Source organism: Ovis canadensis, chromosome 23 (assembly GCF_042477335.2).
Source record: "Ovis canadensis isolate MfBH-ARS-UI-01 breed Bighorn chromosome 23, ARS-UI_OviCan_v2, whole genome shotgun sequence".
Lineage (NCBI taxonomy): Eukaryota > Metazoa > Chordata > Mammalia > Artiodactyla > Bovidae > Ovis > Ovis canadensis.
Window position 1 is genome coordinate 17,475,176 of NC_091267.1, and position 23,352 is coordinate 17,498,527.

At 46.7% G+C, this 23,352-nt stretch overlaps 1 protein-coding gene across 1 annotated transcript in view; it reads left to right on the forward strand.

Moving 5' to 3' along the window:
* The window catches only part of CYB5A (cytochrome b5 type A), a 37,440-nt gene extending 15,493 nt beyond the window's left edge, over window positions 1–21,947 (forward strand). The window contains exons 2-5 of the mRNA XM_069568820.1: window positions 12,596–12,724; window positions 14,834–14,863; window positions 18,355–18,389; window positions 20,285–21,947. Of these exons, the coding sequence (XP_069424921.1) occupies window positions 12,596–12,724; window positions 14,834–14,863; window positions 18,355–18,389; window positions 20,285–20,366 (276 nt within the window). The 3' untranslated portion in view covers window positions 20,367–21,947. The remainder of the gene's footprint in view (window positions 1–12,595; window positions 12,725–14,833; window positions 14,864–18,354; window positions 18,390–20,284) is intronic.
* The last annotated feature ends 1,405 nt before the right edge of the window (window positions 21,948–23,352 follow it).

Below are 23,352 nucleotides of genomic sequence, written 5' to 3' on the forward strand. Positions count from 1 at the left end.
TGGTAGCATTGAATGGCGTGGTGAGGAAACGGAACTAAGCTGATGTTACTGGGACGCCAGGCGTTCTGCTGGTTACGTCGTTTAATCTCTGAAGTTTAAGTGGGAGAGGCATTTCGTAATGGAGAAAAGGCAGCTCAGGAAGAGCTGGTACTTTCCTGGGTCGCTCTGCCGAGATGTGGCGGGGCTGGACCTTGAATCTGGCTTCCTCTGCTTCCAGCCCAGGCGTCCTTCCGTAGCACGTACTGCCTGCCTGGGCTTAGGGGCTGAGACAGCTAAAGACCAAACCACAGCCACAGTGCCGGGGCTTGTGGACAAACGGGACCGCGGGAGGGTCTGACTTAACGTTTTGACGAGGGACTTGGGAAAGTGTTACTTATAAAGTGATTGGCAGGTGACGTGCTTGAGTTCCTTTCTAATTGCCTGCACCCCCCCATCCAATAACAAAAACAAATGAGAAGGTTCTCATGCAGGGTGTCTTTATTCAGAATCCAGTTACTTACAGTACCTGCAGTTCCTCCAAGTGCCGCTGTGTCTCTCTCTGGGCCTTTGTGTTCTCCGTTTTCTTTGCATGGACCATCCCCCACCCATTTCCCCTTGCAAAAAACCACCAGAGAACCGTCCACTCCAGAGTGCAGGCGGCCCCCGGGGGCCCGCTTCTCGCCTCAGGGCTAGGAGCGCTCAGCCCTCCCTCCTTGTGTCCTGGCTTGGCACCTGGCGCTTATGCTGTTTAGCTCTCGCTTGTCTGCAGGTCACTGCAGTGTGACTCCCTGAGGGCAGGGGCCGTGACTTACCCACCTTGGAAACGACAGAGCCTGGCATGGCGCTTGGCAGATATTTGAGTGAGCAGGCACGTCTCATAAGCCAGCCGGGTGAATGCAAAGATGGATTTGTATTACATTTCATCTCTCATCTTCAGAGTGAAATGAGGAGAATTACTCCTTGGAAGAAAAGCTATGACCAACCTAGACAGTGTATTAAAAAGCAGAGACATTACTTTGCTAACAAAGGTCTGTCTAGTCAAGGCTATGGTTTTTCCAGTAGTCATGTATGTATGTGAGAGTTGGACCATAACGAAAGCTGAGCGCCAAAGAATTGAAGCTTTTGAACTGTGGTGTTGGAGAAGACTCTTGAGAGTACCTTGGACTGCAAGGAGGTCCAACCAGTCCATCCTAAAGGAGATCAGTCCTGAATATTCACTGGAAGGACTGATGCTGAAGTTGAAACTCCAATACTTTGGCCACCTGATGTGAAGAGCTGACTCATTTGAAAAGCCCCTGATGCTGGGAAAGATTGAAGACAGGAGGAGAAGGGGACGACAGAGGATGGCATGGTTGAATGGTATCACCGACTCGATGGACATGGGTTTGGGTAAACTCTGGGAGTTGGTGATGGACAGAGAGGCCTGGCGTGCTGCAATTCATGGGGTCACAGAGACTCAGACATGATTGAGCGACTGAACTGAACTGACTGAATTCAAATGATGTCTGTGAACCTCTGGCCTGGGGCTTTGCAGTGAGAAGCTGCACAGAGGACCGGGGCAGTGCGAACCTGAGGGCCGGCTCCCTCCCCAGTCCCCAGGGAGCAGAGCCGCACAGAGGTCTGAGGGTCCCACCAGCTTGAAGGCCATCGCCCTCTACCTTCTCAGAAAAACAACGTCTAGAATTGATAGGGAACATTCAGCTATCTTGTTATTTATTTTCTAAATCTTATATAAATTGATTGCACTCCAAATGATTGTTTTCATTTTTGGCTTAACTGTTGAAGATAATCTCTTTAAATAATTTTTTTTTTTTTTTGCCTAGTCACTGTTTATAGATGGTCTGTTTGTGCCACCTTTTCTGGCAGTGTTAAGTGTTTGGATTGAAAGGTCCTGTTTAAACTCCAGAACTGGTGGATCCACATAACATTTACATGGAAAGGGTTTTGCTGCTGTTGTGTGTGTTTGTGCTCGGTTAAGCAAGTCCTGAAATGGAAAGACTTTGACCCAACTGGTATTGCAGTGTGAGTCTACATACCCCGTGGGGCTTTTTTTTTTTTTACTGAGAAAACCTCGCAGCCAGATGGAGCCCTGAGATAGAGGCAGGTCTGTCTTTGTAGACTTCCTTAGTTGGTGAGGCCGAGGATGGTGGGTTCCCTGATGGCTCAGTGGGTAAAGAACCCACCTGCCAATGCAGGAGACACAGGAGATGTGGGTTTGATGCCTGGGTAAGGAAGAAAGAAAATAGTTACCCACTCTAGTATTCTTGCCTGGGAAATCCCATGGGGAGAGGAGCCTGATGGGCTACAGTGGGCTGTACTGCCTGTGGGCAAAGCACACACGACTGATCACATACTCGGGATAAGGCATGGAGTTCCGCAGCTAAACCAGGCCACGTGTCTTCTTGGTGAGATTCTTGGAACTTTGGTTGTGAATGAAGCTGGTCGTGTAATTTCTGTCAGTGTGGAGTTAACCCTGATAACCTTGCTATCTCTCCTAAGAGAAGCAGTCCCATGAACACTTCAGCTCCGCCTGCACTGAGTACTTTTTTCAGATCAAACAAATTCTTACCAGTGGAAGTATTTGGAAAGAGGTAGGGTGCATGGGATCATGGCTAGCCTGGCTTTGTAAGTGAAGGGTAACATGCTGGTCATCTGGTTTAAGTGTTTGGGTAACTCAGTGCTATTTACCTGAAAACACTGGTGTGGCACTGTTAATTAAAGGTGAAGTGAGACTCTAAAGTAGCACAACATTGTAAATCAACTATATTTAAATTTTTTAAAAAGTGAGAATCTGAGCTTGTTTCTGTTGGCATTGTGCAAAGGACTATAAATAAGGCTTAATTCATCATGGATATTTGGAGCCCAGTGAAGAAAAGTTTACCAAGTTTATAGTATTTTCTTCCTTTTTGAGTTCATTCTTTAGAAATCAAGGGATACCCCTTTTAGATCATTGAGTACTATACAGACTCTGCCAGGGTCATTAATTCGGGTGACCAGGTCATGGGGAAGGGTGACCTCTCCTTTCCGTTGGCCATCTGTCATATTAACATATTGAGGGTTCCTTTGTCACCTGTCCTCCAACTGGAATGAACTGTCGGTTCCTTGATATTCATTTAACACTTTGTTTTCTGCCTTATTTGCATTCCTCTCATTTTTGTACATTTGGCAAACCCTTGACTTTGATACATCCTCAAATTCAAAAGTACAGTTACAACTATATTATTAGGTAAAGTGTAACTGAAAAGCCTAAGAGACCACTTCCGACCTTTAGTGATTACAAATGGGAGGCTAAAGCCATAAAACATTTGTTAAATTAATGCAAACCAAAGTTCTGTATGAGATGGCAGTTTGTATTACACTGTCATCATAGAGATAAGAACTTCCTACTCTGACCCTGTAATGCCCAAGGTTGGTACAATGGTCAAACAGGTCATTCTTGATCCTGAAACCTGCCACAGAGAACAAGAGTGGTTTGGTCCGTGGTTGTCTTCAGCTGTTGCGGTGGCCTCTCCTTGAACGAGTCCGTTGGCAGAAGCTTTTTCTTCCAAGACAGTTTGGTTTGTGTTGAGCTCCTCCTCTATCCAGCGACCCTTAACTATGGGCCTCCCCACCTTGAAACCAGGCACTGCCATGGCTGTGGGCGCCCCTTATGCCATTGCTTCTTTTATCATCACCATGCAGAGAGGCACCCTTCTTCACAGACGGAGCTCATCTTCACTCTCTGTCACACACACACACCACACACACACACGATGAGTAAGTGCTCATGTCCTACTGCAAATGAAATCCTTTTCAGTTTCCACCTAGGCTGTCCCTGTCTCTTGAAAAATATTTGCATTGTCCGCAGCTACACTTTCTGGTATGATAGCTAATAGACAAAAAGTGTCTACTTAAGTTTGCGCTTAGTCACTCAGTCATGTCTGACTCTTTGTGACCCCATGGACTGTAGCCCACCAGGCACCTCTGTCCATGGGGTTCTCCAGGCAAGAGGACTGGAGTGGGTTGCCATGCCCCCCCCCCCCTCCAGGGGCTCTTCCTAACCCAGGGATCAAACCCTGGTCTCCCACATTGCAGGCAGATTGTTTACCGTCTGAGCCACCAGAGAAGCCCTGGTTGGTTTAGTCGCTAAGTCGTATCTGATCCTTGTGACCCCATGGACTATAGCCCGCCAGGCTCCTCTGTCCATGGGATTCTCCAGGCAAGAACACTGGAGTAGGTACCAGTTCCCCTCTCCAGAGGATCTTCCCGGCCCAGGGGTCGAACCCGGGTCCCCTGCACTGCAGGCAGATTCTTTACCACTGAGCCACCAGGGAAGCCCTGCTGTACTGTACTTCCTGATTTTTTCTTCCCCAAATGTGACTTTAAAAAGCCATCTGTCACTCACACGAAAACGGAGCTTTTACCACAGTTGTAACAAAAGACGCGGCATCAGAAGTCAGTTGAGAATTAGCATGCTGCTCTGTGACGTGAATGAAGGGAGCTGGGGGAGCGCTGGCGGTAGCGAGGTGCCCATTCACTCCCACCTCTCGGGGAAAGGGGTTAACCTCCTGCTTCAGCAGTGATGCTTGCTGCTGCGTGCTTAGGCCCTGTCGGGTCGCTCGGGTCACTCAGGAATAGTCAAAACTCTGAGGCTTTATCAGTGAAGGCCAAGGTCTTTCCTGTTTTTTTTCCTTCAGCCTCAAATTCATTGTATGCTTTTTCAGAATCCAATCATGTCGATTTTTCGTGTACTTTTGGGTGTCCCACACAATGCTTTGCACATGGTAGTCATAAATATTTTGATTAAATGGATGAACCTATTGGAAGGGCAAGAATAGAGACACAAATAAAGAGAGCAGACCTGTGGACACAGCGGGGGAAGGAGAGGGTGGACACGTTGAGAGGGTCACCTGGGTGTGTGTGAACTAGACAGCTGGTGTGAAGTTGCTGTGCAACACAGGGCTCAGCCTGCTGCCCTGGGGTGATCTGGAGGGGTGGGATGGGATGGGGCAAGGGTGGGGTGGGATGGGGCCTGGAGCGGAGGTTCGAGAGGGAGGGGACAATGTTGTTGTATGGCAGAGACCAGCACAGCATTGTAAAGCAATTATCCTCCAAATAAACATTTTAAAAGTGAATTAAACAGTAACTGAATATGAAATTACGTGTTTTCTGAGTGGTATGAACTATTGTATAGTTCAGGAAAAGGAAAGGGGTGTGAACGAGAAGAGCTGCAGTGGGAAAGCTGTCACTTAACCAAGTTGTATGTACTGGTTCTAAGACCAGTGTGTACTCAGCTGTGCATATTGCCTTCCTTTAAAATTACAGGCATTTCTGTGTATCTGTCAGGTGTCAGGCACTGAACTAGGTACGGGCAACAGTGATGAGTGAGGCAGACAAAAGCCTCCATCCTCCTGGATCCTGCAAGTGATTGATAAAATAGAACATGAGGATTATGAAGTGCTGTGCAGAAAAGTGCAGGCGGGGGCTCGGGACCACGGTGTGGGGGGGACAGGGAGGGGCTGGGGCCAGGGTGTGGGGGGACAGGGAGGGGCTGGGGCCACGTGTGGGGGGACAGGGAGCGGCTGGGGCCATGATGTCGGGGGGACAGGGAGAGGCTGGGGCCATGGTGTCGGGGGGACCGGGAGAGGCTGGGGCCACGTGTGGGGGGACAGGGAGGGGCTGGGGCCATGATGTCGGGGGACAGGGAGAGGCTGGGGCCACGTGTGGGGGGACAGGGAGAGGCTGGGGCCATGATGTCGGGGGGACAGGGAGAGGCTGGGGCCATGGTGTCGGGGGGACAGGGAGAGGCTGGGGCCACGTGTGGGGGGACAGGGAGGGGCTGGGGCCATGATGTCGGGGGGACAGGGAGAGGCTGGGGCCACGTGTGGGGGGACAGGGAGAGGCTGGGGCCATGATGTGGGGGGACAGGGAGAGGCTGGGGCCATGATGTGGGGGGACAGGGAGAGGCTGGGGCCATGATGTGGGGGGACAGGGAGGGGCTGGGGCCACGTGTGGGGGGACAGGGAGAGGCTGGGGCCATGATGTCGGGGGGACAGGGAGGGGCTGGGGCCACGTGTGGGGGGACAGGGAGAGGCTGGGGCCACGTGTGGGGGGACAGGGAGGGGCTGGGGCCATGATGTCGGGGGGACAGGGAGAGGCTGGGGCCATGGTGTCGGGGGGACAGGGAGAGGCTGGGGCCACGTGTGGGGGGACAGGGAGGGGCTGGGGCCATGTGTGGGGGGACAGGGAGAGGCTGGGGCCACGTGTGGGGGGACAGGGAGAGGCTGGGGCCATGATGTGGGGGGACAGGGAGGGGCTGGGGCCATGATGTCGGGGGGACAGGGAGAGGCTGGGGCCATGGTGTCGGGGGACAGGGAGAGGCTGGGGCCACGTGTGGGGGGACAGGGAGAGGCTGGGGCCATGATGTCGGGGGGACAGGGAGGGGCTGGGGCCACGTGTGGGGGGACAGGGAGAGGCTGGGGCCACGTGTGGGGGGACAGGGAGAGGCTGGGGCCATGATGTCGGGGGGACAGGGAGAGGCTGGGGCCATGATGTCGGGGGGACAGGGAGAGGCTGGGGCCATGATGTGGGGGGACAGGGAGAGGCTGGGGCCATGATGTCGGGGGGACAGGGAGAGGCTGGGGCCATGGTGTCGGGGGGACAGGGAGGGGCTGGGGCCACGTGTGGGGGGACAGGGAGAGGCTGGGGCCATGATGTCGGGGGGACAGGGAGAGGCTGGGGCCACGTGTGGGGGGACAGGGAGAGGCTGGGGCCACGTGTGGGGGGACAGGGAGAGGCTGGGGCCACGTGTGGGGGGACAGGGAGGGGCTGGGGCCACGTGTGGGGGGTATAGGGCAGACTCTCTGGACGGGCAGCTTGGTGAAGGTCTGTGGAAGGCTGACGTGAGCAGAGATAAAGGAATCTCATCAAAGTCTGGAAGACGAGCATTCCACAGGAGGTGGCTTTGAGTTTCTGAGACGGGGAACCGTCTTAGCAAGTCTGAGAGCCAGTCCTCAGGCCGTGCGGCTAGGACTTAGGCACGGCCCTTGGAGGGTGTGGGAAGACGTGGCTCTGTGCAGTGGTGGGGGTGTCACCCTCAGGCCGTCACTACAGTGTCTGTGTGGCTTTTCTCCTTTCCCTGTTACCTCCTGTGCTTCCACTCTGACCAGCTCCCCTGCACTTGGCTAACATCCGAGCATCCTCATGGCGTGAGGGCGTCAGGAGAGTGGACTGTGGGAAGAATCGAGGCACAGCAGCAGCGCAGGCAGGGGACGGTTGTGGTCGTCTGTGCAGGAGGTGCTGGTGCTTTGATCGGCAGTGGTAGCGGTGGAAGTAGGGAGCAGAGGTTAGATTCTCAGTATGCTTTGAAGGTGGCCAACCGAATTTGCTGACAACGGGAATGAGAAGGAAAGAGGAATGAAGTTTGATTTCTAGTTTTTGGCTGCAGCAATCAAATACAAGGGCTTCCCAAGTGGCTCAAAGATAAAGAACCCGCCTGCCGATGCAAGAGACCTGGGTTTGATCCCTGAGTCAGGAAGATCCCCTGGAGGAGGAAATGGCAACCCACGCCACTTCTTGCCTGGGAAATCCCATGGACAAAGGAGCCTGGTGGGCTACAATCCATGGGGTCGCAAAGAGTCAGACACGACTGAGAAACTGAGCTCACACACACAACTGGATGCATGGTGGTAGTGTTCACGGAGAATAAAGACGGAGAAGGAGTGTGTCTGGGGGCAAAGGACAACATTAAGCTTGGGTTATGTTATGTTCAGGGTGGTCCCTGATGTTGCGTGCATGGGCAAGTAGGCTGTTGCAGGTGGGAGGAGTCTGGGATCAGGAGCAGCCTGATGAACTGCATGTACTGGAGAACAGGTGATGTTCTGGCTGGGAGACCAGGTATGATCACCAGGGGAGCGCATCCAGATACGAAGGGAAAGCGCCAAGGACTGAGTGCTGGGGCTGAGATTCCAAGAAGGTCAGGAGTGGCCAGCAGAGTTCAAGGGGAACTGGGAGAGCCTGTTGTACTGGATGCCACGTTAAGAAAACATTTCAAGGAGCAGAGATCCCCTGTTGGCGTCCCCAGAAGTACTGATGCTGTGAGTGATAGGAAGCCGATGGTGATTTCAGTTCCGGTAGCCACCATCCTGTTTATCCCACAAGAATTCACCACGTTTTTGTGAAAGTGTCCTTAGGAATGGGTAAAGGTTGTGATAATTGATGTCTTCTGAATTATGGACTATGCCGGTCTTTCATCTTTTAAAGGCTATTTTGTATTTATTTCCCTGCAAATAACTCTTAAAGACAAAAAGGGTGCAAAAAAAACGAAGGCTGTTCTGGTTACTTTATTGATATTCCCTGGTTTGTATCTGGAGATTCTCTTGTGTTATCGGTGCATGGTGGTACCTGGTGACCTGATAATAAGTAGTGATTTTATAGAAGGAGATATGGAGTTACTGGCTCCCCAGATGTGTGGACACAGTGAGTGCGGGGCCAGGGGGAGGTGCTTCAGGAAACAGTCCACCCCCTAAACCTGGTCTCCTTCACTCACCATGATGTCTGGCACACCGTGGTGTCTGGCACATGGGGACACTCGGGATGTGTGTGTGGAGTCAGTTAACCTTGCTTGCGTGTGCTCAGTCATGTCCAACTCTTTGTGACCCCACGGACTATAGCCTGTCAGTCTCCTCTTGGGATTTCCAAGGCAAGAAAACTGAAGTGGGCTGTCATTTCCTTCTCCAGGGGATCGTCCCAACCTAGGGATTAAACCCATGTCTCTTACATTGGCAGACAGATTCTTTACCACTGCACCACCTGAATGAACTTTTGTTTGTTCAGTCATTAAGTTGTGTCCAGCTCTTTGCAGCCCCATGGACTGCAGCATGCCAGGCTTCCCTGTCCTTCACTATCTCCCAGGACTTGCTCAAACTCATGTCCATCAAGTTGGTGATGCCATCCAACTATCTCATCCTCTCTCGTCCCCTTGTCCTCCTGCCCTCAATCTTTCCCAGCATCAGGGCCTTTCCCAAAGAGTCAGCTCTTTGCATCATATGGACAAAGGATTGGAGCTTCAGCTTCAACATCAGTCCTTCCAGTGAATATTCAGGGTTTATTTCCTTTAGGATAGACTGGTTTGATTTTCTTGCTGTCCAAGGGACTCTCAAGAGTCTTCTCCAGCACCACAGTTTGAAAGCATCGATTCTTCCCATATCCTTAATAGGACCCAAAAGTTAAGGAACTCGTGAGTGAAGCCAGCCACACAGAAGAAACAGCAGTCTGTGAATTTGCATAATTTCTGGGTGTAGTCATTTTGTGTCTCCCACATCGTTGCTTCTATACCTCTCAGGCTGTTCAGTCCAGTTCAGTTCAGTCGCTCAGTCGTGTCTGACTTTTTGCGACCCCATGAATGGCAGCACGCCAGGCTTCCCTGTCCATCACTAACTCCCGGAGTTCACTCAGACTCACGTCCGTCGAGTCCGTGATGCCATCCAGCCATCTCATCCTCTGTTGTCCCCTTCTCCTCCTGCCCCCAATCACTCCCAGCATCAGAGTCTTTTCCAATGAGTCAACTCTCATGAGGTGTTGACTCGCATGAGGTGGCCAAAGTACTGGAGTTTCAGCTTTGGCATCATTCCCTCCAAAGAAATCCCAAGGCTGATCTCCTTCAGAATGGACTGGTTGGATCTCCTTGCAGTCCAAAGGGACTCTCAAGAGTCTTCTTCAACACCACAGTTCAAAACCATCCATTCTTCGGTGCTCAGCTTTCTTCACAGTCCAACTCTCATATCCATACATGACCACTGGAAAAACCATAGCAGATGGACCTTTGTTGGCAAAGTAATGTCTCTGCTTTTTAATATGCTATCTAGGTTGGTCATAACTTTCCTTCCAAGGAGTAAGTGTCTTTTAATTTCATGGCTGCAATCACTATCTGCAGTGATTTTGGAGCCCAAAAAAATAAAGTCTGACACTGTTCTACTGTTTCCCCATCTATTTCCCATGAAGTGATGGGACCAGATGCCATGATCTTAGTTTTCTGAATGTTGAGCTTTAGGCCAACTTTTTCACTCTCCACTTTCACTTTCATCAAGAGGCTTTTTAGTTCCTCTTCACTTTCTGCCATAAGGGTGGTGTCATCTGCATATCTGAGGTTATTGATATTTCTCCTGGCAATCTGGATTCCAGCCTGTGTTTCTTCCAGTCCAGCGTTTCTCATGATGTACTCTGCATAGAAATTAAATAAGCAGGGTGACAATATACACCCTTGATGTACGCCTTTTCCTATTTGGAACCGGTCTGTTGTTCCATGTCCAGTTCTAACTGTTGCTTCCTGACCTGCATATAGATTTCTCAAGAGGCAGGTCAGGTGGTCTGGTATTCCCATCTCTTTCAGAATTTTCCACAGTTGATTGTGATCCACACAGTCAGAGGCTTTGGCATAGTCAATAAAGCAGAAATAGATGTTTTTCTGGAACTTTCTTGCTTTTTCGATGATCCAGCGGATGTTGGCAATTTGATCTCTGGTTCCTCTGCCTTTTCTAAAACCAGCTTGAACATCTGGAAGTTCACGGTTCACGAGTTCACGGTTCACGTATTTTGAAGCCTGGCTTGGAGAATTTTGAGCATTACTTCACTAGCATGTGAGATGAGGGCAATTGCTGTGCCCAAGACTAAAAAGACTGTTTGCGGATGAACAAACAGTGTTTGTTACTGTCACAACCTTGGATTTGCATGAGGAAGCTTCGGGTTGGCTTTCAGACTGAACTAGCTTGTACCTCCAGGGCAGCTTCCCACATCTGAATAGATTCCTGTGTCCCAGTGGAAGACTTAAATAAGTGTGGAAATGCACACAAGATGTAATGTTGTCGTTTAAAAAGTCATATTAAGGAAAGATAGTCAATGACATTGCAAAGTATTGAACAAAAACGCTGGATAATATTTATTGGTTATATTAACACATACATTAACACTTATTTTTCAAAAATTATATGAGATAAGTACACTATTTTCCCAAGTTCACATAGTAACGCTAGGCAGTACTGTCTCTGTATATGTTATAGTCTCCTTTTTTAATCTAACAAAACTGTATGCCTTAGGTATGATCATGACCTTCTTTTAAAAATTATTCATACATATGTGTATATATCTGGAGGAGGGCATGGCCACCCACTCCAGTATCTTGCCTGGAGAATCCCATGGACAGAGGAACCTGGCGGGCTACAGTCCATGGCATTGCACAGAGTTGGACACGACTGAATCGGCTTAGCCTGTGTGCATGCACGTGTATATGTATATCCAGTCTTCTCTAGATTCTGAGAGTATGGGTGATTTAGGTGATTATTATTTTCTTTCTTGTGCTTTCCAATATTTCTATACTGTAGATGGATAGGTTTTACGAGTAGTAGAGAAAAAATTAAGTAAATTTCTTTAGCACTAGATACGTCTAAATGGTAGGAGACATAGATTTCACAGTAATTGTCCACCTTCTGCAGTCTTTGTGCTTCTGTGCCTTCCGTTAGTGGGAGAGATGAACAGCCTGTAGTCAGTCAGGTACGGGAGAACCCTCTTGTTCTGTAACTGGGCACTTGTGGGTGATTGGCTCAGGGCAGGGTGAATTTGATCTAAGTTTTTCCCCCTGCAGAAGTGTTTAGGATGATGTGAGCAAGCACCTCCTTTTCTTTGTCTGGGAGCCCTCTTCCCCAGCCCGAGAGTCTCTGGACGTCTCCAGCTGTGTCCGTGACCAGCTGCCCCTGCCAGTCCTGGGTCCCTGCATGGCGGCTGTCCTGGGTTGCACCAGTTAAAGCAGCTAGGCTGCTGAGATTCCGCAGGAGGCTCTTTCCACCCTGTGCCCTATAGAACTGGGCTCTCTCTTCTTTGCCTCTGTTGTTCCCTGTCAGTCACATGTCCCTATGGCACCTCCTTGAGTAGGTCTCTCCTACACATGTTTGCATTGCCTTTTCTTCCTTCTAGAAAATGAGTTTGTCCAGAGGCAGGGGATCTGCTTGACTGGACGTTGCTGTACTTGCCAGGCATACAGAGCACTTTTCAGAGATGAATTGTCTTGGATGTAGTAAGTCCATGATTAGATGAAATAAGTCAAAGTTGAAGGTATATGAATAAATTGAAAACAGATTGGCTAAATATTGAGAGTCTGCCTGCAATACAGGAGACCTGGGTTCGATTCCTGGGTTGGGAAGATACCCAGAAGTAGGAAATGGCTACCCACGCCAGTATTCTTGCCTGTAGAAAGCTGTGGACAGAAGAACCTGGCGGGCTACAGTCCACAGGGTCACAAAGAGTCAGACACAACTGAGCAACTAAAACGTTCACTTTTGAAGATTGAGAAGAGTTTTATGGCAAAGCAAAGGGGACATTCTCGAAGGATACAAATGTGTACATAATGCTTTGGTTGCCATATGAATAACTGCGAAATGAACATCTTACTGTTGGAGAAAGTTTTTCTGTACTTTCAAGTAGGAAATTGAATGCAAAGGAATTGTTTGATTTAGGAACAAGTTACACCCCCACACTGTCACCTATGGTGGCCAGAATAGCCTTTTTGGTTAAGTAAACCAGCCACTTCCTTTTAACTCATTTGCCTGGAGGAAAATATTCATTTTTCTCTCTCTTCTTCAAACAGCATCCTGGTGGGGAGGAAGTCTTAAGGGAACAAGCTGGAGGTGATGCTACTGAAAACTTTGAGGACGTTGGACACTCTACAGATGCTCGAGAATTGTCCAAAACATTTATCATTGGGGAGCTGCACCCGGTAAGTACCTTTTGGTGGGGGGCGGGGCTTGTTTCTCTTTCAGGCTATGGTTTGACCTTATTCAAACCTTTAGATTTGCATATTACAAAATACAACAAGGAATAAAGCAAAAAGCAATTCCTCCTGACTTTAGAACACCATTTCATCAAAAAGTAAACTGACCAGAAATTTCTTTGCACTCCCTGGTTGCATTTTTCTTGAGCACTCAGAACCCTCTCATCCAGGGTCATGTCCTGGTGACAATGCATCCCAGACTCTGAAGTCCCCTGAGTAGCAGATTTTAGAAAGTGGGGTGTTGGCCCAGAGTAGTGTCATTTTTATTTTTTTCTTTTTTGACCAAAATACCTTTCTTAAGAAGCCCGCTTCTTTTTTTCTTTCTTTATATCTATTTAAACAAAAATTTTAATAAATAAAAGTTTTAAAAATAAAATAATGAAAAATTAAAATTAAATTTTGAAAAATAAATATATAAAAAGAAACTCCTTTCTACTTTTGTTAGTTTGAGGATATTTTAATTGTAAAATGTGATTTAGAAATTTTTTAAAAGATCAGCTGTTAAATGAATAAACCCTGGCCTTCTGTAAAGCCCACACACAGTCCTCATCCTTCTCACTCTACCTGAGACCTTTGAGAACATCTCCCTTGGTGCTAGTCCATGGACTGACTTTGGGAAAACAGAGGCTTATTTCAGCTTTTCTATAAACCCAGGGGTGTAATAGAAGTTGAGGCCCTTGTGCAGCATTTTGAAAGGTGCACGTGTGACTGCGCTCATCCGTCAACCAGCGTTGCCAGGAACCTTGGAGATGTGCAGACCTGGAGTGTGGAGCAGGCAGGCGGGGACCCCACACCTCCGAGAGGGCGTGGATCTCCCCTCTGAGCCTGCCTGTCTCCTCCCCCGTCTCTGGACACGGTACCAGTGGCCCACCTGAAGGGGTGGAGATGCTGCTAGAAGTAGGCCCCAACTAGGAAATAACATAGGAAAAAGCCTCGACCCCAGTGAGCACACCAAGAAACCCTATAAAAAACACCCCGTGAGAATGTGTGTTGTGTCTGATTGCAGCTTCTCGTAATGGCCGCTGTTGAAGGAGGGTTGAAGCAGGCTCTCTGGGGAGGGCCTGGAGCTGTCTTAGAGAGGTTTCCATTGAGTGGGGAGGTGGGGTTTTGGGTGGTAGGAGATGGTGCTTTGAGAAAGGCAGCTTCATTTCCTAGGAAAGTTTATTTACCCACATGTTTTCATCTTTATCTTCATATTTTCCTGAAGTGATGTAGTTTTATGGTAATCGGAGAGGCCTGCCCTTTAAATGCTCCCTCCTGTCCTTATTCTTTCCCTTCCAAAGCTCCAGGGGTTGGAGTAGGTGAGTTTTCAGTCTCCCTTTTGGACTGCTGAAATTCTGTGGTGCTTGACGTCCCACCTGCGTGTTTGCCTCACCTGTGATCAGCCTTTGTCATTGAGTTGCTAAGTGATGTCCAACCCTTTGCGACCCTGTGGACTTGCAGCCCGCCAGGCTCCTCTGTCCATAGGATTTCCAGGCAGGAATACTGGAGCGGACTGTAATTTCCTTCCCAGGGCGTCTTCCCCACCCAGGGATCAAATCTTTGTCTCCTGCGTTGGCAGGTGGGTTCTTTACCACTGAGCCAATCACCCTTTTAATGCACTTTATTTTAGATGGAAGTCTGAGTAGATTTCGACCCTACAGTTGAGAGATCAGGAATTCACTGAGTATACCTCACAGATTGCACACCCATACACGTATATACACACACCTGGGAGGGAGTTTCAGAGGACAGAAAGGAAATGTCTAATTAAATCTCAGCTGCTCCCTGAATTACAGATCAGAATCTGAGTCTAATAAATGTATATACAGGTCAGCATATAAATATGACTACCACAAACGCTGTTTTAAATTTTGGAACTCTAGATCACAGTATGTCTCAGCACTTTAAATTGTTGCAGTAGGATGGATCAAACCTGGTATTTAATAACTTAGGTTCAACCTAAAATGCTAATTATTGAATAGCAGTTTTTAAAATGTCAGTAAAAGTGAACACTTCAGAAATGGTTTTGTAGATGTTTTTCCTTTCATAATGGGCTTTATTTTTTTATTGCAGGATGACAGATCAAAGATAACCAAGCCTTCGGTACGTGTGACCTTCTCTAATATCTCGGTGGCTACGTTATCTTCGCTGTATTTCATACCTGTCAAACTGGAGGGCAAAGGTCATTTACTTACCTGAGACCAGCACAGGTCTTTCTAAGTTAGATGAATATGTATCCTGTTGGCTCAGCAAAATTTTTGTCTGTTTAGATCCATCAGTATATTTTATTAGGATAGCTTTATGTTCTCCTCATAAGATTGTCAATACTTAAAATAACATTTCCATCATCATTATCAGCAGATGACTTTTGAAGGGCTACTTCTACTTTTTATTTACATAAGTAGCATTGTGCTTCTGAACTGAAACATTTGACAAAAGTCTTCTTTTCAGAGAACTTAAAATCTCAGTAGAGTCTTCATACTTAAACCTATAAGGTGTCTATCAATGTCTTCTTCATCTCCACATCTCTGGGACATAGTAGGTGTTCAATAAATATTTATTGGTTGAATTTAATGCTAATTAAGTAACTTTTTGATGCATTTTTCCTTAGGAAAGGAAAATAATTCCAGTAATGTTCATTTTATGCCCAGGTTCACCCGCCCTTCTCTCTGAGCTGATCAGCTCATTTGTATGACTTAGTACCTTCTTTGAGGCTCCCTTTTGGACTGCTGAAGTTCTGTGGTGCCTGAAGTCTTTTGCTTTTTCTTCAAAGTCTGGCAGGGAAGAAGTGTAATTTCTCCTGTTAGGTGTTCAGTATATTATCTTGGCACATATTATTCAGCTATAGTAAAATGAGGATTTGGTAATGCTCATCACCTGAACTTGAACTGATATAGATCCAGCCATATCCTGAACCACGATTCCTGCCAGCAGAAAGCACCAGTCCGAGCTAAGGTCTCCCACGCGATTGCTTTACTCCCGAGAGACACGCTCTTTGCTCCTCTCGAACAGACATGGCTTTGCTTACTGCAGAGCAGACCTGGGGGAGTGCGGGGCTGGAACCTGCTGGTTTTCGAGGCCAGAAGCAAACACATGGACACTTTCCTAGATTGACCCTTCTTGTGCTTATAGCTTACTGGAAGAAGAGAGCTCTTTGTTGTGTCTGTATAACTATCCATCTGTTTCCAGGTTGATAAACATACACTGTGGTCTGAGTTTTTGTAATGCTGCCTGCTTAAACTGTTTGAATTGTGAAATAAGATGCACCAAAGAGTATTAGCTTGAACCCACGAGAGGGAAACCGATTGAGTTGCCAAGTTAAGGTATTTGTGTTAATAAATACAGAGACAATGCAGTTTTAAGTGAGCAAATCCAGATCTATCAATTTGACATGGAGGATATCAGTAATGGCAATACCTACTGATAGGTTTCTGTGGTTGCCATCTTAAAAGCTTTGCTACATAACTGAGTTGATTGATTCTCAGGGTATCACAGGGGAGCTCCTGGACCTACCAGAGAAAGTGTAAATAATGAAACTCAACCTTGTTCCAAGCTTTGACTTTGTTCAAGGTCACACACTGTGGAACCACTGCTAGCACCCGTTTAAGGCGTGGTGCTTGTGAGTCTCTCAAGCCTCTGTAGGCTCCGATCTTTGCATAAAAGGCATCATTCCATCAGCAGTATTTTTAGGGGAGCCTTCCAATGAAGGAATGGGTTTAGTCAAATGAACTTATAAATGATTTACATGAGCTTTGCATGAGAGCTTATCACGTGTTGATTTCATTGCTCACCTTTTCCTACCTGAAGCTGAACCCCTCAAGTTCACTGTGGGGACAGGAGGAACAGCCTGTAATAAAGACTGCAGTCTTTCCCCCGTCTTCTGACACATCTGTCAGTTCAATACCAAAACCCAACTGGGGCCCAATGCTAAGTGGTGATTCAAACTTGTCAACGCTGAAGCATCCCTGGGTTATTATCTAACAGATAATAAGCAATCAAAAAATGCGTATTGTCTTTTACAGTGCAGCTCTTTAGAGGATCTTCGTTGTTGCTGGTGGTGACCACACCCTAGTAGTGCATTCCACCCGTGGTAGCAATGAAGGTGGAGGAAGGCAGGCCAGCGAGTTTCCATGCAGGGTTGTTAGCACGTTTGGTGCAATGCATGTGCTGGGCGTGACAAAATAACCTCTGTTCACTGTTTCAGGCTTAGCTTTCTAGTGTGCCAATAACACTTCACCTTAAATGGACTATTGCATTTGTTTCAGGACTGGTTATGTCTTTGTACGTCTCTAATAGCTAAATATTTTCACATTGTCCAGTTACCTCTTGTAATCCTTGTTCATTTTATTTCCCTATACAAAATGTGAAAACTAATCTTGCAGTAGTTATGAATACTTTTGTAGTGTCTGAGATTTAATGTTGCTTCAAAAGATAATGACTGTGAAGTTTTCTATTTGAATGACTGTGTTTTTCCCTCCTCCTGTGTCAGGAATCTTAAAGGCCATGTCTCCAGGTTGGTGGGTGTCATAACTGCTTTGCCTGATTTTCCCCTGAAAGGTTTCTGCCTTTTTACTGGAATGTCTTTAATGCGCTTTGCTGTATATAGCATTGCCTTGCTGCAGATCACTGAACATTTGCTAATGCTTTTTTATCTTGTGCCTTGGGAAACTACAGCTGCATAATTTCCGTCTACCTTCCTGTGAGGCACTAATGCTTTGCTGGTGTGGAGCTTCAAGAGTGCTTCTTAACAACTTTTCAAGCCCGATAAAGCTTGCATCCTACTTGGCCTTGGTTACCCCATTGTTTGGGGCAGACTGTGTCTTCCCAGAGCCATCTGCAGCTCATTTTCATGGTATTGATAAGAAGAACCTCTCTCAGAAGGTGTTGGAAGGTAAACCAGGAGGCAGCTGTGAATGCCCCTGGCGTCTGAGGATTTCTTGGTGGGTGACGGTGTGATGTCAGCCTGCGAGGCCGCCAGTTTTTGGTTTTTTCTAAAAAAAAAAAAAAAAAACCTGCCAGAGTTAAAGAAGACTAGGAAAGGTGGTCCAGACTATTACAATTTAAATGCCACTTCTTTTGTTTTTGTTTTTTTTTTTTTTGGTTGACACTTTTTAAAATAAAATCTGGGTACACTTACTTCTATGAGATTTGATGAAATAACTGATGTTTTATTGAACATTTCATTACTGCTTTTGAAGGATGAAGCTGGTCTCCTTAAAGATGATGATACATTTTTTGTATGTATAAATGATACCTGTGTTCAGTTTCTACATTAAGCATTTAAATGTCTGTCACGTACCGAATTAGGTAGCCTATTAATTTTTAACATTTTCTTGCAAATTTTCGAGGTTATATTCGTAAGTAATTTAAATAGAGACCCCTTCTTAAAATTTTTTTCTTCGGAAAAAATGGTGAGTTTGGGTATATTAGTGAAGATTATGATGTCATTTTCCCTTCAGACTTTTTTTTGGAAGAATGCATTGAATAAGACTAATGAATTGAATAAACTGTTGTGATCTTGTTTTAAAGCAGGTTATAGTTAATTGAATGAATGTTCAGATGTTCCCTTTAACTTACCTTTTCTTGTGTTTCAGGAAAGTATTATTACTACCATTGATTCTAATTCCAGGTATGTGGTAGTTTTCTTTAAAAGTATGACTGATCAGAAGGCTCCTAGAATCAGAGCTGGGCTAGAGGGTCTCTCCCCACACCCAAGGCATCTCTGTTGCTCGAGCTCCCGCCATGCTCCTCTCTGTGGACAGGTCGGGGTCCTCTCCACTTAGCATCCAGACTACCCAGGGCCTTCCTTCCTAAACTGTCAGATGGCTCAGACATTTCAGACAACCCCGCATCTCACCCTGCTGACGCATCTACCTGGAGGAACAGAGCAAACGGTTCTCCCCACTGTGAGCTGGACAACCTTTCTCTCTTGAGGCAAACATTCCATTTCCTTCCTCACTTGATATGTGGCCAGTTTCTTAAATTGTCGTGATTGCATCTCCCTAAGCATGGTTCGGTTTTCCCCTTGTCCCTTTTCTAGTCTGTCCTGAAGTTGAACCCAGTGATCCAAGTATAGCTTGAGTCACTTGTTCTAGGCACTTGATTTCTTCATATAGTTTAAGATCGTATTGATAGCTCCCAGGTGGCTCAGTGGTAAAGAATCTGCCTCCCAGAGCAGGAGATTCAGGTTCGATCCCTGGGTCGGTAAGATCCCCTGGAGGAGGAAATGGTAACCCACTGCAGTATTCTTGCCTGGGAAATCCCATGGACACAGGAGTCTGGTGGGCTGCAGTCCACGGGGTTGCAGAGTCAGATGCGACCTAGCACGCACAAGATCATCCTGACGTTTTTGGCAGTTCTACCACCCTGACTGATGGACTGCCATCAGATACACTTTTTTGGACCCAAGCTCGAAGCCACACACTTCTGCCTGTTATATTCTGCCCTAAGTTTGCTGCCCCCAGGCTGCTCATATTCTGGTACATTACCCGCAGTACTTCCTCTTGCTTTACCTTGAAATGTCCGTCTCTGCCTAAATGGAAACTGAAAACCTACCAAATTACACTCGTAATCCTTTTGCAATTTAAATCTTGATTTCGAACTTGCTGTTTGTGAAGAGTATTAAAGGACAGGAAGTTTATGACAGAAACCGTCACGTGTGTGTCAGCTGTTACCTGCTCTTTCTCCGGATTCTAAAACCCGTACATTGATTTCTGTTTTCTAAGAAATTATAAGTTCACATCTGTATTAATGATCTTTCCAGCCCTGCCCCTGATTAATCTGTCGTTTATAGTCGATCAGTGTATTGGGACTGAACAGTATATAAATTAGGGATTTTTGTGAATTCACAGCTATGGACTGCAGATGCAGTCATTTGGGTATGCTGTTTCTTAACACGTTAAACCTCCTGCGCACAAGTAGCGATTAGATTTTCTAACCAGAATCACAGAATGTTGAGCTGTGGTGCTGGTAGCAACCTTAGTAACCCTGTGCTTCACATCCCTCAGCTTTGCAGCTCGGGGCACGTGATTTGCCCTTGGCTGTGGGGCCTGCTGATGGCTTTCTTCAAATGAGAAACCTGCTCTTCTGCTTGACAGTTCAGTGCCATTGTTAACTTACGGACGTGCCTAGATCAATACCTGTTTCCTTTTCTGAGCTTGTGATATGAAACCCAGAACTGATGTCCTTTGATAAGTCACTAGTCCTTGGTGGCATCTGTTGAGGGAGTGATTGATAGCTGTTTGTATAAATTCATAGAAATAGATCTAAGTGGGACTGGGAGGGCATTCCGTTTCTTATAAGGCTGGAAGGGTGGAGCAGTTGTCCTGGTATACCAGGACATGTGTTATACCAGGACTGTGTCGGACTCACTTCCCTTTTAGCGATTTAGAGTGAGCTTTTCATCCAGAAAGGTTAGAGGGGTAACAGAACACTCCACGGTGACTGTCATGGTAAGGAGACGGAGCAGAGTTTCGAGTCTCCTGCGTGGAATATCACGCAAGCGTCATTGTTCTTTCTTTCCAGCTGGTGGACCAACTGGCTGATCCCAGCCATCTCAGCGCTGGTTGTAGCCCTGATGTATCACCTCTACACTTCGGAAAACTAAATACATTCTCAGAAGCCAATGGAAGAAAAGACTGCGTTGGTCCAGGGAGAAAGAAGCCACCACTCTTAACTTCGACTGACAAACCCTTCACCTGAAAATAATCTGAATACACCTATTTTCCTTTCCTCCTACATCCGACACAAAACAAACCAAAACTGTTCCATTCTTTCGACTACTGAACTTCTAGAGTGTGCCTTCTTATTCACCAACTTTGTTTTGCTGTTCCGTCACTACATCATTTGCTTATTGTGGACATGATCTTTTAAAACATACCACCATGCTGAGCTGTCTGTTGGGTATATAATTGTCTTTAGTGTTTAGAATCTGATTACTTGGCGGTTGTTTAATGCGCTCATCTTTCAGACCCAAGTTGTCCGAGGTAAGGAGGGGTGTCCTTGGCTCGTTTCTTGTGCTGCTTCATCTAATTGAATGATCAGATTTTGCATGTTTCTAGTGTAGGGTTTTTTTTTTTTTAGGAAGGCCCGGAAATAGTAGCTTAAAGATTTCTAATAACTGTTCTACAAAAAAACAATCAAATAGATGATAAAAAGAGAAAGTGGCCTACAAGACCTAGAAAAGATAATCTATCTCGTCTTTGATTAAAAACACCAGCAATGCCAACAAGAAGCCTAAGAACCATGAGAGAACATTGCCCCGCTGTCCCATCTCTGAGCTTAAACAGTTTGCACAAAGATTCTGATTGCACAGAGATTCTCAGCTAAGTTTCTCAGGTTTTACAGACTCTCCTTCAGAAGTGAAAACTGCTTTTCTGCCCCCATAAGGAAATCTTGATTCCCTAATCTGGGGTTTTTTTTGGGGGGTGGGGGGCGGAATCTAATCAGCATTTATAGAATATTTTCTTCTACTACATCAAAATACACATTTTTAAGCTCAGACGGAAGTTTGAGGTAGACAACATTGTGGGTCACAATTCAAAGAGAAGAAATCCTACAAAGCATTTTCTCAGACTGCAAATCAATGAAGCTAGGCAGTAATGAGAAAAAAAAAAGCTGGAAATATTTGCAGGTGGAACAACACACTGCCAAATAACATGTGGGTCAAAGAGGGCCCAGATAATTTTTAAAATGTCTTAAACTAGTGATTCACTAATTTGTACAAACACACACTTGAGATTATGGGACATTCGGAGTCTTGATTTTTGAAGAAATTTAGCTCTAGTGACAGGCCCCGGGGAACTCTGGTGTGACTCTGACTCAACCATCCCATTCTCGTTTATTCTCTACCCTGTGCTTTTTTTTCCCCCTCTCAAAAAACTTGAGAGATGAATTTATAGACTCGAAGTATATCATAGTTAGCGATGATTGTCCATTGGCATGCTAGCTGACTGACGAGCCATGGCACTCATCAGAAATATCTCAAGCACATTACAGCAGTTGTTTAAATTTCAGAGCATACACAGATTTTTATAATCAATGACATGTACCACCCTCTGCCTCTTTTGTGATTGAAAGTTAGAGTGAATGTTGGAGGGCGGTGGGCGAGGTGTCTGTATCACGTGGGAAAATGCCTGGCAGAGGACTCCTTTGTTCAGATTTTAATAAACATATTCCTGGAACAAAACTCATGCCTCTCGTGATGGACTTGAAGCGCCCGCCATCCCTCTGCGTGTTGGTACATCCACAGACAAGTCAGCAGGCTCTGCTGTAACGTGCCATCCTGACTGTCACGAATAGGTCAGCCAAGTGAAAATAACCATGGACCTTCACCCTGCTTTTTGATGCTACCTATCAAGGGTTTCCACGTCGAGTTCCCCAGTTCTTCCTCTGGGGTAGCGGAGCAGTTGGTTCACAGCTCTGGATGTGGTTTTGAGCATCATCATGAACGGTGTGTGTGGAAATAAACAGTATAACCAAAGCGATTGAGGCAGGACCCTCACCCTCACCCCCAGCCCCATAGCTGGTTCCTGTGAAGCTTGAAATGACCACCAAACTCACACTCCAGTGAATTATTTGTATGTCCTTCATCTGGATCTCTTAGAGAGAAGCTTGTTTTAAATTAGGATGAGGATGAAATGCTTGGCATGGGAAATTTGGGCAGAGTGACTGTGATTGCAGTATTTACAGTTAAAAGCTGTGTCCTGTCCATGTGCAGAATCTGAAGCTGGGTTGCCCCTGCCTCCCGACGCCTCTTTCTGCTCTGCCCTGGCTGCTGGGTCTTTACTGTCACCGTATCTGGAAGCACAGTTTGGTTTGGCTCCGTATCCGGGTGGGGAGCTCTGGGACTGGGGGTAGTCCACAGTCGCCCTTAGAGATCAGGGTCCACTCCTGTGCCACCAGCGTTAGCAAAGACAAGCTTTCATATCACCTCTGCCCTCTGTGAGCCTGATCACAGCCCTGGGAGGCATGGGCATGGAAGAGCAGATGTGATGGCAGGCATCGGGCTGGACTTAGCCGTCTGCTGTGTCCAGCTGCTGGAAGGGTGGGCAGACTCGGGGGAGGGCAACCGGAGAGAAAGCTGTTTTATGCAAAAATCCTGGCCTCAATCTCTAGAAATGAAAGCGATTCAAGGGATTCCCATGGTGACTGGAGGAGGGGCAGGGGGCTCACCTGGAGGCATGGTTTGTAATCAACAGTTGTTTGAGAATCTGAAAGATCTTGCGGTCATTCTCTAAATTCTAAAACATAAATCAGAGTCTTAATTTGTCTTTTTGAAAGTCAAACATGAACCTCCATCAAGACAGAAAATGAATCCCAAGTTGTGGGTGGGAATGATGCATCTCTCAAGGAAAGTCCTAAAAAGTGGAGAAATAGGTAACCTTGCATTTTGCTTCTGTCCGCTGTTGCCTCATGCCAAGTATCTTCCTAGTTATTCCACTTTCCTAGTGAGGTTGATGATGCAAAGAACCCTTAAGTCATGATAATCACCCCTGTGAACTTTGGAGGCAGAATTTCTTAAATAGAGGTTAGCTGTTAAGGAGGGTGAATGGGCAGCAGGTCTTTCCGATCCCATGGTCAGTCTCTGCACC